The sequence below is a fragment of the Varanus komodoensis genome, unplaced genomic scaffold (genome assembly GCF_004798865.1).
Source record: "Varanus komodoensis strain SLA01 unplaced genomic scaffold, ASM479886v1 scaffold4, whole genome shotgun sequence".
Classification (NCBI taxonomy): domain Eukaryota; kingdom Metazoa; phylum Chordata; class Lepidosauria; order Squamata; family Varanidae; genus Varanus; species Varanus komodoensis.
This window is the reverse complement of record NW_025335941.1, coordinates 9,055,570-9,068,736: the sequence shown is the minus strand read 5'-3', so window position 1 is coordinate 9,068,736 and position 13,167 is coordinate 9,055,570. Positions and strand designations below refer to the sequence as shown.

Here is a 13,167-nt window from a genome sequence, read left to right as displayed (position 1 = left end):
CTTAATGCTTGCCACAGTCCTGTAAGATAGTTTAGGGTTTAGGTTCAGGGCTAGCAACTGGAAAAAGATAGCATAGTGAAATTCATGGGTAAGTTGGGGCTGTAGTCCAACTCATCTGGAGGGCACCAGGTTGGAGAAGTCTGCTCTGTTTTTGTTCTCTTTTAAACTCCCACCCGCTCCAGTGAAGCTATAAAACAGAAATTGCAGTGCTTACCATTACAGTTAAATAGCAATGACAATCTTTACCTGGTTGTCAGTTTGAATTCAGTCCATTTTAAGCTGCTCACTCAGGAAAAGAGCCTAAAGTGATAGAAAATTACATACTAGCACCAAGTCAAGAGTTTTCAAGGGAAATGACCTTGAAGACTTAATGTCTTCAGCTTTTCCTCAAAATTGCAGTGCTGAAGAAACGGCTACAGGTGGGTTCCATCTATGTATTGGAACTACTTAACATCAGGATGGGGATAATACAAGAGCCAGACATTAGTAGACCCACCCTTAACTTTTGGACAACCTGAATAAAAACGTATGCTTACTTTTCTCCAGAAAATTGTTTATACAATCTCGGATTAGCATGTGTAAATTGCGGGCCAGATCTTCACCATATGTAAATCAGTTGGAGTTCTGACGAAGTCTGTGTTACGCTGATCGTTTACATCACGAGGATCCAGCCTGTAATCTGAAACTTCACGTCCGTCCAGAATTATGTGGGGTGGGGAATAATTTGAACCTAATTTGTTTGGAAATATCTTTTTCGTTGCTTCAACCCTCTATTTTCATCTCTTTTCCTCTGGGTGAATTGCAGCTGCTTTATGACCTCATTGGGCATTTTTAAGTTGGACTACAATGTAGGACGAGGGTTTCAAATGCACTTGCATCATTGTCTGCCCAGTCCTCAACAGAGCAGAATGCTTAAATAAGGAAACATGGAGAAGGAGGGAGGGAAAGAAACCCACAGAAGTAAAAATTATTTTCAGACAAAGGGCAGAATCTACTGAGGCCTTCCTTTACTGCTGCCACAGGAAAGGGATGCATCCCAGCCATTTGCTTAGTTTCTTTCCGTGTTGTGTGATGGCTTGAGTGTCAGGACTCATGATATCCAAATTCTACTCTGCGCATGGCCATGAAGCTCACTTGGTGGCTTTGGGCTAGTCACCAACCTTACCCTCACAGGACTGTTGTGGAGATTAAGAAAGAAAGAAATAGTATTGTGCTGAGTGTGATGTTGTGAAGACCTGGGTTCTAGACCCCACTTGGCTATGATGCTCACCAGGTGACTGAGCCAATTACTGACTCTTAACCTCCCTCACAGGATTGTTGTTGAGGATAAAAAGGAGAGGACTAGAACCTTCTAAGTCACTTTGAGTTCCTTGCAAGAGGAAAAAAGACAGGTTATATATGTAGTAGTGAAAATGATGACAATGCTTTAAATTTGCACCTAGGAGTTATTTCCTTTTTCCATTCATTTTTGGTCTAGAGTAGGTTCAAGGTACCCTGTTGGAATGGCACCATAGCATAAGGAGGAAGGGGACTTTTACGTTTCAGATCAGCTTCCCAGTCCTACTTAAGAATATAAATAAATGTACAAATGATTGCTTAGATGTGGATGTAAAGAATCTCTATTTTGGCCCCAGGTGGCATGCAACACAGCCCAGGACTACACAAGCTTCAGATGAAGTTGTTTCTTTAGTTTTTGGATGCTTGGCCACAACATTTTAATCACTTTTTAGTGTACTGATTAATTTTGATTTTCTTATGAGGACTGCTATAAATGGTATAGTTTTCCATAGTCACTGCTGGAAAATGGTCCTGCATCCTGGTGGCAGCCTGGACACGGATCCCATAAGTTGAGCCCCAAGAGACCACAGACCAGGCTCAGCAGGACAGAGTGCTTTGCCTTCCGGAAGCCCTGGATTTGATTCTTTTTCAGATACGGGCTTTTACTGAGCAAGGCTGGGAAAGACCTCTGCCTGAAACTTAAGGATACTGAGGGTCCAGTGCTACCTACCTTTTAGGTTTGGCAGTCCTGAGCCTGGTCTGACTCAACTGCGGATAACACCAAAACACAAAAGCTGTGAAAAGCACTGCAAACTCACCATGACATTAAACGCGAAATGTACCTACTGATGCTCCTTTCTCGTGCCCCAACGGTAGCCCTGGAGAAGTCTGCTGGGCTGTGGATGAAGAATAATAAATTTGAAGCTAGCTCTCCAGTCACATGCTGCACTGAACAAATAGATTTTGGCTCAGAGGGGTTGTTTCTGATGCGGGCGTACCTTGCCTTCTTGTATTTTATGTGTGGCTTGACTTCAACACAAGGAAGTGTCCCTGCAGAGATACAATGGTGGACATGAAGGAGAAGCTGAATCGGCCAATGGCACCAGCCAGGTCTTTTCTGTCAGTGGCCTCACTCGGTCTGCCTGCCAGTTACACCTGTGCAGGATGCCAAAGTCATCTTCCCAGAGAAAGTTCACTGGGACACAGGGCCGTGGATCAGCCAAAGCCATTCCTGCTCTTGCATCTTTGCACTGAACAGGGTGCGCAACCTCTTTCAGTGAGGAGGCAGAGAAGTCCTTGGGGGTGTTCTTCAGTGGTGGGTGGAGCTGGAGGGAAAGGTGCATGGCCAGAGTCAGAGTGTCTGGCCATGTGGGGGATCACGGGGATTTGCACCTCTGTATGTCCCTCATTTACAAAAAATATTTACTGGTTTTCGAGCTCCCCCTTGCATGCTCAGTAGGAGGAGAAGGGAAAAAGGGCTGCACACACTATTTATATAACTTCATACTTTATCATGGGGGACAGAGGCTGTTTTGTCTATGGCTCTCTATTGATATCATGGCAAAGACAAGGAAGGCCACGGAAAGTTGGTGTCATCCCTCTGGCTATTGAGGAGTGACTGGAGGAAGGTCCACAGCCTTATAGGTATCCAGTACACACTCTCTCTCTCTCTCTCTCTGTTATGTGTGTCTGTTGGTTGTTTGCACAGCAATCCAGTTCTTGAACTGGATGCCTATTATTAGAACTAAATCTAGCACCAGATTGGCAGACTTCTTGGTATGAGCACCAAAATCAATCAATCCAGCTGAAAAACTTTCCAAAGGAAATGTGTGCTTTAGATATGGCTGAACAGCATTGTAAGCAATGAAGAAGTTGTGTTGTTCATTTTCCTTAAGCAATTCACCTGCCAAGAACTATTACACAGTTTTTGATTTATTTTAGCCATATGTCCACTATTTTGATAGGAGTGGTATTTATTTATTTGACTTGTGCCCTACCTTTCTAACAAAAGTGTTACTCAGGGTGGCTTAGGTGGCTTCTTTGCCAGATCCAGGCAGACAAAAAAGTACTCCAGTTGCCTGACAATGTTACATATGAGTTTTGTCTTTTCCCATGATCTGCATACCCAGAAACTAGAGCAGCTTTCCTACCATTCTGTAGGATTCCTCTCCTACCCCACCAAGCTGTGATCAGGACAGAAGCGATGGGGGAGGGTGGGGTGCATGTTGCTTTGCTGAATCTTGACCCCAACAGATGCAAGTTGGGTCAAGGGCATCTCCTTGAAAACAGGTGGGAGGTGGGTCACAGGCTCGCTAAGTTCAGTGAGATGAGTTTGTGTGAGGTCGTCTGAAAAACATGACAAAACCAAACATTATTTTGCATCATAAGTGCATCTTTTACATAATATTTATGTATAATTTACACATGGAATATATGTGCAATATAAGTATGGAAACCACGATGAGAATTTAAAGAGAAATAAAAGACATCTCATCAGAGTGGTGAAGAGGTTGAGAAAGTGACCCACGTGCCTGGTGGGTGGGCCACTTCTAGGGTCTATTCTCCATCCCTTTGTCTGGTTCTGCAACCAGAGCTGAACTGGATATTCCTTCAAGTAGGACACATGTGGGGACACTGCCATGCTCTGCAGATCTTCACGTATCTTCCCAAGGCAGGAAAACCACACCTACCGTGCCCCACCATCCAGGTGACGACACGAGGAATCTTGGTGGAAATCACTGGGGGGTGGGAGGGGTTTGCACATCTCTCACCCTCCAGCAGTCTCTAGACAGCCCAGATCTCAGCCATGTCAAAATCCAATTCCTAGATTTTGGCAGGCAGAGAGCGGAGTTACAATGTAGGTTGTTTGGAGGAAAACGTTGCGTGCACACACACGTGCATGTCATCCAGCCCCACAAATAGCCTCCGTGGCCCAAAGAGTTGCCCATTCCTGAAGCAGAGGATGACTTCAGGTGGAGAACTGACCTTGGAAAGGTAGGACTCATGGCTGCCCCAGGGTAGTATAGAGAGACAGCAAGGGCATACGAAGAAGAGCTTTGCTGGATCAGACCAAGGCCCATCTAGTCCAGCTTTCTGTTCCTGTTCCCACAGGAAATATACAGACAGAATGAGAGTGCAACAGTAGCCTCTTGCCCATGTGCCCCAGCGACTGGTGCACCAAAGCACACTGCTTCTGATGATGGAGCGAGCATATAGCAGCAGGACTGGTAGCCACCAGTAGTGTTATAAATGCGCCCACTCCCCCTTGAGAGCTGCCCAAATGGTGGCTACTACTGCATCTGTGAGTGAGAGTTCCAGTTTAAGGACGCACTGTGTGAGGAAGTGCTTCTTTTTATCTGTCCTGAATCTCCCACCACCCAGCTGATGCAATGACCCCAGGCTCTAGTATTAAGAGAGAAGGGACAAAGTGCCTGCCTGTCCACTTTCTCCACACCATGCATCCCCAATTTGGTCCCTCTCCATCCTGTCTCCTCTCATTTGCCTTTTATCTAAGCTAAGCAATCCCAGCTGTTGCAGCTGTTCCTCACAGGGGAGTTTCTCCAGCACCCAAAGCATTTGGCCTATCCTGTTCTGCCTCTTTTCCAACTCTACAATCTCCCTTTTAGATGTGTTGACCAGAACTCTACACAGCATTCCAAGCGCGGCTGTCCCACAGAGTTGTGTAAAAGGAGTATTCACACTGGCAGTCTTATTTTCCATTCCGTTCTGAATGACACCTATCACAGAATTCACCTTTTTCACAGCAAGCTGTCCATCACAACCCCAGGTTCACTTTCTTGGTTAGTTACCGCTAGCTCAAATCCCATCAGTTTATACCTGAAGTTGGTCCGCTCCCCCTGCTCCCCACTCCAGTGTGCACCATTTTACACAAGGAAACAGTGAAAGAAGGGTTTCAGACCGGTGAGAGACGCTGCTTGTACATTTTAAAGCAGCCGTTCGAAACAACCGGTCTTTAAAATATGTGTTGCATAATAGGAACAGCCCTCAGACATTCTGTGCAACCCAAAGGAAGGAAACTTTTGTCAGGACCACATTAAAATCCCTGGTCTTGCCTTGGAACTTTCGAATGAACAGGAGCATTTGAGTCTTGCCCAGTGTCATCCTTTTTTATGGAGGACAATCCTCTGTTCGAAGTGTCCTCTCTTTCACGGGCCATCCTGCCTTGTTTTGGGTTAAGGATGAAAAGGGATTTCCTGTACCAGTGCCCACTATTTTATCCATCCATCCACTATGCTGCTCTGTGCCTCTGTTACCCCAGACAGCCTCCCCATAGAATGCTCTACCCAGCTCTGCTGCCACTGTGACCCCAGTGTGGAGAAACTTGCAGAAATCCGTGCGTTACCATGCGGGCCTTAGAAACAATGGCATGCCTGCAAGAAGAGGTGGTGGGCCCAAGTTTGATGGCGGGCCACTGGTGAACTCAAAATTGGTTGTTTTCCCATGGCTAAAGTGCTCAGGCCTCAAAGAGAAAATCAGAAAAAGATAAAACCATTCAAACTGCTGACATGGGTGACAGCCAGGAAAGTGGGGGAAACAGGTAAGAGCCGGAGCAGAGGAGGCAGCGGGAAATGGACTTGGTACGTTTAGTGGTGGGACTGAAATGGTTGCCATGGCCAGGAACTGCAGGGAGCTTTGTTACTTGTCCTTATCCTGTTGGACAAAGTGACTGAACTCAGTGGAACTTACTTCTGAGTGGATATGTCCAGGTTTGTGCTTAGGTCTATTTGTGGAAGCGACTTGGGCTGGGTTTGCGGCTTGATTGTTTTCAGGTTGGTTGCATATAGTTGAACAAACCAGCATAGAGAAATCAGCAGTGGCTGACCCTTTTCTGAGAAGCAAGAAATTTAACCTATAGTGTGTGCTTCATTTGATAATAGAATGTATTAATAATCAACCCTCCTTCAGATTTCATTTTATATCAGGGTTCTTTTACCCGATGCCCTCTCCCTTGTGAATTCAAATGAAACAAAGAAATAAATAGAATGTTGTAGCTCTCTACCTCTGTTGCTCATATATTTGCGGATTTATCTGTCCATCTGTCATTACACCAATCGTGCTGGGAGTCTTGTTTTTCTCTTCCCTCCTCATTCCCTTGTCCTTGCGTCTTTTTTTTTTTTTTTTTAGACTGTGGGAAGTGGCTGCCTCGTTTACTGACTGATAGTAAGCTGCTCAAGGAGACCTTTTGGCTGAGAAACAGAATAATTAAAAAGGATAAATCTGTGCAATTATATTCACATCAGTTCCATATGTCTCAGCACAGTTCAGTGGGCACTGCTGTTCATGGGGTGACAGCCCATAAAAGCAGGAATCTAGCCGGGGCTGTTGCTGCTTAGTAATAGCTAGGCAGATCTCTAGGGAAAGGGATGAGCCTAGTGAATTCATCTCCACTGCTTCTCTGAGCCCCCAAACCATCTTTTGGTAGTAATAGCTTAGCATAACCCCCTGAACACACCTTTTAGCAGCTCTGATGAATGTGCAGCCTCTTCAGGGTTAAGAGGTGCATTGTTATAGAATTCACATGGAGTGATCCCAGTGGAGATTTTATTGCATAAAAACCTTTCTTCTGTTGTTCTTCACCTACTGTGGGGACAAGGTTTGCTCTGTAAGTATTTCCTAGCTAGCAGCCTTATTATTACTTTTGCCTATTTTCCACTAGAGGCAATTGTTCTTATTGTTTTTATTGTTGTTCAAGATCATTTTTACAATTTATTTATTCCAGCCATGCAGGAGATATTTTGATGGATTATAATACCAGCAAATGTCTAACCCAAAATCAGCAATGACCGCCCAGAGACTTCGGACAGACCTTTCTTCTTACTGGACAGACTGTATAGCGTGCTTCTGATCCTCTGCCTCCCTCTACTGTTCTTTCTGAGAAGCTCTCCAACGATGGGAAACCATGTACTGGCCGTTTCGATTTCCATGCTGTCCCTACTGGCAATAATGGGAGACTCAGACAGCAAAACGGACAGTAGCTTCATGGTAGAGTCAGACCCAGGCCGCTGCATGAGGCATCATTATGTCGATTCCATCAGCCACCCGTTGTATAAGTGCAGTTCAAAGGTAAGCACCATAAAAACCTCTCATTGTTTGGCGCCTTTGTGCCAACTCTGCAATGCAAAGCAAAGCAAAGCGGAGACCATGTTGTTTTATAAAACCAGATCAAGGACTAGTTCACAACTGTCACAGTGTCATACATTCTTTCCAACATTAGGTTGCTGTCAAAGCACTTGATCTTGCAGCGAATCCTTCAGAGGTGTTGTGGGGGCAGTTTCTGAGTTGTCACGGTTGTGTACCTCCATGAGGCTCGTGTCAGTAATTTCCTCTGATCCTGTAGCAGATCCCTCAGAGCTGGCTTGGTAATACCCCTTAGAGAGGATTTCAGACAGATCCTAAATCAGTCTGGGGGCCTCTGAAGTGTTGAACTACAGCTCCTATCAACCCCAGCAGGCCATGCTGGGACAAACTGTATTTTAAGTGAAATGTTAAAAGGGTGCCTTCTACAAAAGACTGGGCTGCAAGAACGGCTTTGCTCAGTGGGATTTCAGCGAGTTTCCTCTACCTTCTGAAGTATAGACCCACATGCTGTATCATCGCAAACAGCTTGGATTCTCTTCTGCTTCAAAAGCAATGTTGTAAAAGGCACGAGGGGTTGCTATTCAGGAAGCCCAGGCCCAAAGCCCTGCTCAGTGTATGGAACTAGTTGCACTTTTCTTTGGATTCTGACTCTGGCAGTTGTGGGCGCAGAATAATTATGAGCTTGTCTAGAATCAGCTGTCTGAAAGAACTGCCTGAGGAAAATACCACTCCTGGTTGGTTCATAGAATATTGCTTTTGATTCATAAAGAAACACAGGAATTGGCCAGTTACAGATTCAGGCAGCTGCACTACCCTTGAGAGTGGTGTCAGTTTTTCCAGCCACTACAGTTGCAGACATTTCTGCTGACATGATGTTGACCTTCAAAGATTGGGTTTCTTTGCCTAGGCCCATTCTTGGAAGAAGGCCTTGCACTGCTTGTGTAGCGTACAAAATAGATTGTGTGAATTGGCCCAGAGTCATTATCGTCACAGAGATGGATTTGAAACGGCAATGGCAAAACACACTGGAAGTGTACATTTCTAAATGTAATGCAATACAATCTGTGTAAAATGCTCATGTGTTCGCTAGTTGTAATTTGACATCTACTGCAAGTGAACAATGAATGCACGTGGTTAAAATAGGAAACTTAGCCACACTCTTCCAGATGGCGGTAGAATTTTCTTCCACTGCAATGAGGAGATCTTTAGCAAGGGACCTCTTTATCACCCATTGTGATGGATAGCTTACAGTGGCTGGGATGCACCCTGGTCTCTAGCTTCTGGGGGCTGAAGATCACCTTTTGCCCACCCTGGTGTAAGAAACATATCACCTGAACAACACCATTTAGTTTTAAATACCGTAGCTTTAACCTGTCTGTAACAAACACCTTCATAAATAAATAGCTCCTTTACATTGAAAACCTCTATATGTTTGCCTGGAAATAAGTCTCACACGATTCAGTGGTACTTAACTCCCTGGTAAGTGTGTATATGGGTTCAGCCTTAAGTTCTCATTTCTTTAATTTCCTTAGCAGGGTCATAATTGCTTACATTAACTAAGATGATCTTTTCAGGTCTACTTAAATTGGGGGTGAAGAATCTCCAGCATGCGGGCATAATCTGATCTATAAAGTACCCCAATCCAGCCTGTGCAGGTTCTTGGGATTTGTCCAGAGCTGGAACTTTGCCTGCATGCTCCATCCCATCCAGGGATTACCCCAGAAGGCATCTCTCCAGTGCCATCTCCAGCCAAACTTCGGAGATAATACTGGGGATTCCTTGGCTGGCTTATGCAGTAAGCAGTGATGGTGATTTTGAAAACTGTACAGGGAAATCTTAGTGATTGGGCAGGTGAGTTGGGATACATCTAGTTTGCAGTGATACCACTTTTGGAAGGTATTAGCTGCCCATGTATTGTTTTTAATCCAAGCATTTTCCTATTCTAAAAATAGTCTCCATTTTTTTAATTGGAAGTATCCCATATTGATCTCACTTTTTAAAAATCCTTACATGGGGTACGAAAAGGATGTGATGATCACTTTGCACACCCATGCTACTTAAAGAGGGACTCTTGAGAAACAATCACGTATAGGGTGAGGTGGGGTGAAAAGGAACCATAAATCAACACTGGAACACAAGTTTTGAATGCAGAAGTTCTCAAGTTCAGTCCCTGGCATCTCCAGGTAGAGTCTGAAAATATTATCTTCTGTATCCCCAGAAAGCAGCTACTGAAGATCTGACTTCCAGCACAGGCAACTTCCTATGTTCTTATACACTTTGATAGTAAAATCCAGTGAAAAGATGCCTATGAGGCTTTCCCACATCCACACACATCCTCCATTCATGACTGCTTCGGCCCTAGTTTGCATTTGAGCCAAATGCAGTAAAATGTGGTTTACATATGGTTTTAAGTGATTTTTGGCCAACCTTTCATTTTCATTTAAAAACATGAGAAAATGCCAAAACAGCGCTTTTGTTTGAAATGTTGTACTTGGAAAAAATCAGTATGGTTTAATAGCAGCTGTTGAGTTCTGTGCTGCATCCTATTAGATGGTGATCAGGGGGAGCACAAGCGACCCATCAACTGTAGTTCCAACACCTGCTGCTGTTGCTGACCATTTTCTCCTTGCTCCAATTTTCCCTGCAAAAGCTAACTCCAGAATGCACAAGGAGACTAGACCCAAATAATCTTCTAGCAACGACTTGATTCTTACTAATGTCAGAGTTCTACACTGATTGAGTCATCGATTCTGATCTTCTCATTTCATCAACAGATGACATTTTCCTTACCAGCTGAAAGAGCAGAGTCTTGTGGTCCCATAAATCTGGCAAATGTATTGTGGCCTAAATGTTGGGTAACGTTGCATGCATAGAATCACAAGGAGGTGGGAGTGGGTTAATGGGTACCTGCAAACTTAACTAAGTTGGCTAACCTACTTCTTCTTCATTGAATCTTATCTTGGAGTTAAGACCTCTCTCTCTTCCATGACCCTCCTTGAGGGAAGATTTATGTGGTTGGCTCTTGTCCCGCCATGCTGACTTCAATGGACTCTAAGTAATACCTGCAGGTATTACCCAAATATGCAAGACTTCAAGGTGTTTGTGAGTACAATAAAACCCTGCTTTGTTAAAACTACTCTGGATTAATTTTAATCCTAAAGAGCCTTCTGGGTCCTAACAGACCATGTGGTGAACCTCCTTGCAGTTGGCAAATAGGCACCATGAATATAAACCTACTTCCCATTACTTTCTGGGGCTGAAGTCCACTTCATCAGAAGCATGATGCAAGTGGACTCTAGTCCCTGAAAGACTGTGCCAGAATAGACCTGTCACTTTTAAGGTACCACAAATCTCTGTCGGTTTTGCTGCAACAGACTGGTTAGGTTACCCCTCTGGAAACCCCTGGAGCAATGCTCTCCCTGGGGTGGTTTTGGTCCATCAGTTGACTTTGCATGAGATCACTGGTGGCCGCTCCAGTTCTGTCAAATACTGATGGGAGAGCAGCTTAGCCTTCTCTGCACTCATTGTGCTGAAATGCTATCTTGCTCTTCTCCCTTTTAATTTCTTTCCCTAGAGCCACTGTTTCCTGTTTCTGCCTCTAGAAAATTGGAACATCAAGCACAAAAAGGAAGATAGTGTTTTTCAAGGGTAGTAAGGCTGCGGGAGAATAATAATACCTGTGCAGGGAGCCCACATGGAAAGCACTCTGAAATAGCCAAATGTGCTACATCACACAACTGTTTTTGCAGCTTCCCTGTTGGTCAAATATAGAGGCTCTAATTTCCTCCAAAACATGGCCCCTCCTCACTTATAATTGAAGCAGACTAAAAAAGTGGCAGCAAATATGATTATATAATGTAGAAAGAATGCAACTTGCAGAGTACTAAATGTATGCCAGAGTGTGAGTCCTCTGTTCTAGGACTCTGTTCTGGGACTATTTCCTGATTCCTTTTCCTCCTTCAGAATGCACAAACATCTGAACAGCTATGCTCATTCAGACCAAAATCCATCTGGTCCAGCATTTTGTTCGCATAGTGGCCAACCTGCCAGCTGGACATGAACGCAACGGTGTGGTGTGCTGTTAGTGTTGGACTAGGGCTTGGGAGGTCCACATTCTAATCTATGCTCCCACGGGGTGACTCTAAGACAGTTACTGACTCTCAGTCAAACCTACTTCACAGGGTTGTTGTGAGGATCAAATGAAGAGGAGGAAGAGGAGTACATAAATTCCCTTGGGTTCCTTGCAGGAAAATTGGCAGGATAGGAGTATAATAAAAAATAAACAGCACATTTCTTCCCATGTTCCCCAGCAGCTAGTGCCTTTCTGACTTTCATACTGGGAACAATATAACCATCAGGACTAGAAGCTTTTCCTGCATGAATTTCTCTAATCCCCTTTTAAAGCCATCCAGAATGCCACCCATCAGTATAGAACCTGCAGTAACAAATTCCATTCTTTGCTATAAGCTGTACGAAGTGCCTCTCACTGTTTTGAATGTGCTGCCGGGTTCTAATATAATGACAGCAGGAGAAATATGTCTTCCTCTACACTGTTTATAATTTTGTTGGTCTGTGTGATATCCTCCAATCATTTGCCTTTTCTAAGCTAAAAACCCAGAAATGGTATGACTTACTCTCATACAGGAGTTGTTCTAGCTCTCTGATCGCTGCAGCGACTCTATTCGGCACCTTTCCCAACTCTACAATTTCGTTTTTGAGATAGAGTGACCAGAACTGTGAAAAGTATTCTGAGTCACAGATATGTTTAAATGTGGCAGTTTTTAAAAAAATTCCTTTGCTAATTATACCAACATGGGATCTGCCTTTCCACACTCCAGACCTGAACCCCCCGGGACTCTCTCTCTGCCTTCCTTCCCTTCCAGCGATGACCCTGACTGTCATCCCTTTCCTTTCAGATGGTGCTGCTGGCTCGCTGTGAGGGACGCTGCACTCAGACGTCACGCTCTGAGCCAATGGTGTCCTTCAGCACGGTCCTGAAACAGCCCTTCCGATCCACGTGCCACTGCTGCCGGCCACAGACATCCAAGCTGAAGGCCATGCGGCTGCGCTGCTCCGGCGGCATGAGGCTTACCGCCACCTACCGCTATATTCTGTCCTGCCACTGCGAGGAATGTAACTCCTAGGGGTGAACCTGCTGCAGCAGAAACAGAGGGAGGGACACATGCTCTGCAGCAGGACTCCCAAAAGGGCAGCCCAGGACAACCTTCAGCAGCAAGCGAAGTGCCGCTCTGACACCATCCAGGAGAATCAATATAGCTCTCGCCTGAGAGCTCCAGCAAGTGAAGCACAGTGTTCCTGGGAAGGTGCCAAATGATAAAACAGACATCAGAATGTATATCTATGAAAGATGAAGATGAAAACTCTTGCAATGGTGGCTGTGGGGAACTGATTTTCAGAAATGCATTTCTGTTGGGAAGAGCGTTTTTGTAGCTCTTCTGTCTCTGAAGCTCTGGAACACTGAGAAAGGGCTGTTGAGGAATCATGGCTCTTCTTTTAAGTGACCTGCCAGTAATCTAATAAAGACATATAGAGTATGTACCATAGATGCTTTTATGTGGGACACGTTTTATTCTAGCAGAAGAGAAAGACTCCTTCCCCATGTATACCGAAGCCCTTGTATCTTCTAAATATGTCCCTTTAGTTTATATTGGCCTGGAAAATGGACTGTGCTGATGGCAAGAGTTATATTTTATCTGGTCCAGCAGCCCAGTGCTGGACAGTTAATTGTGATTTAGGTGCAGTTATAAAATAAACATCAGAAAACACACT

The 13,167-nt window shown here is 44.6% G+C and overlaps 1 protein-coding gene across 1 annotated transcript; it reads left to right on the top strand.

Moving 5' to 3' along the window:
• The first annotated feature begins 7,188 nt into the window (after positions 1–7,188).
• LOC123029557 (norrin cystine knot growth factor NDP) lies at positions 7,189–12,521 on the top strand. The gene is made up of 2 exons (XM_044442702.1): positions 7,189–7,362; positions 12,294–12,521. Exons 1-2 carry the CDS (start codon positions 7,189–7,191, stop codon positions 12,519–12,521), a joined length of 402 nt encoding a protein of 133 aa, XP_044298637.1.
• The last annotated feature ends 646 nt before the right edge of the window (positions 12,522–13,167 follow it).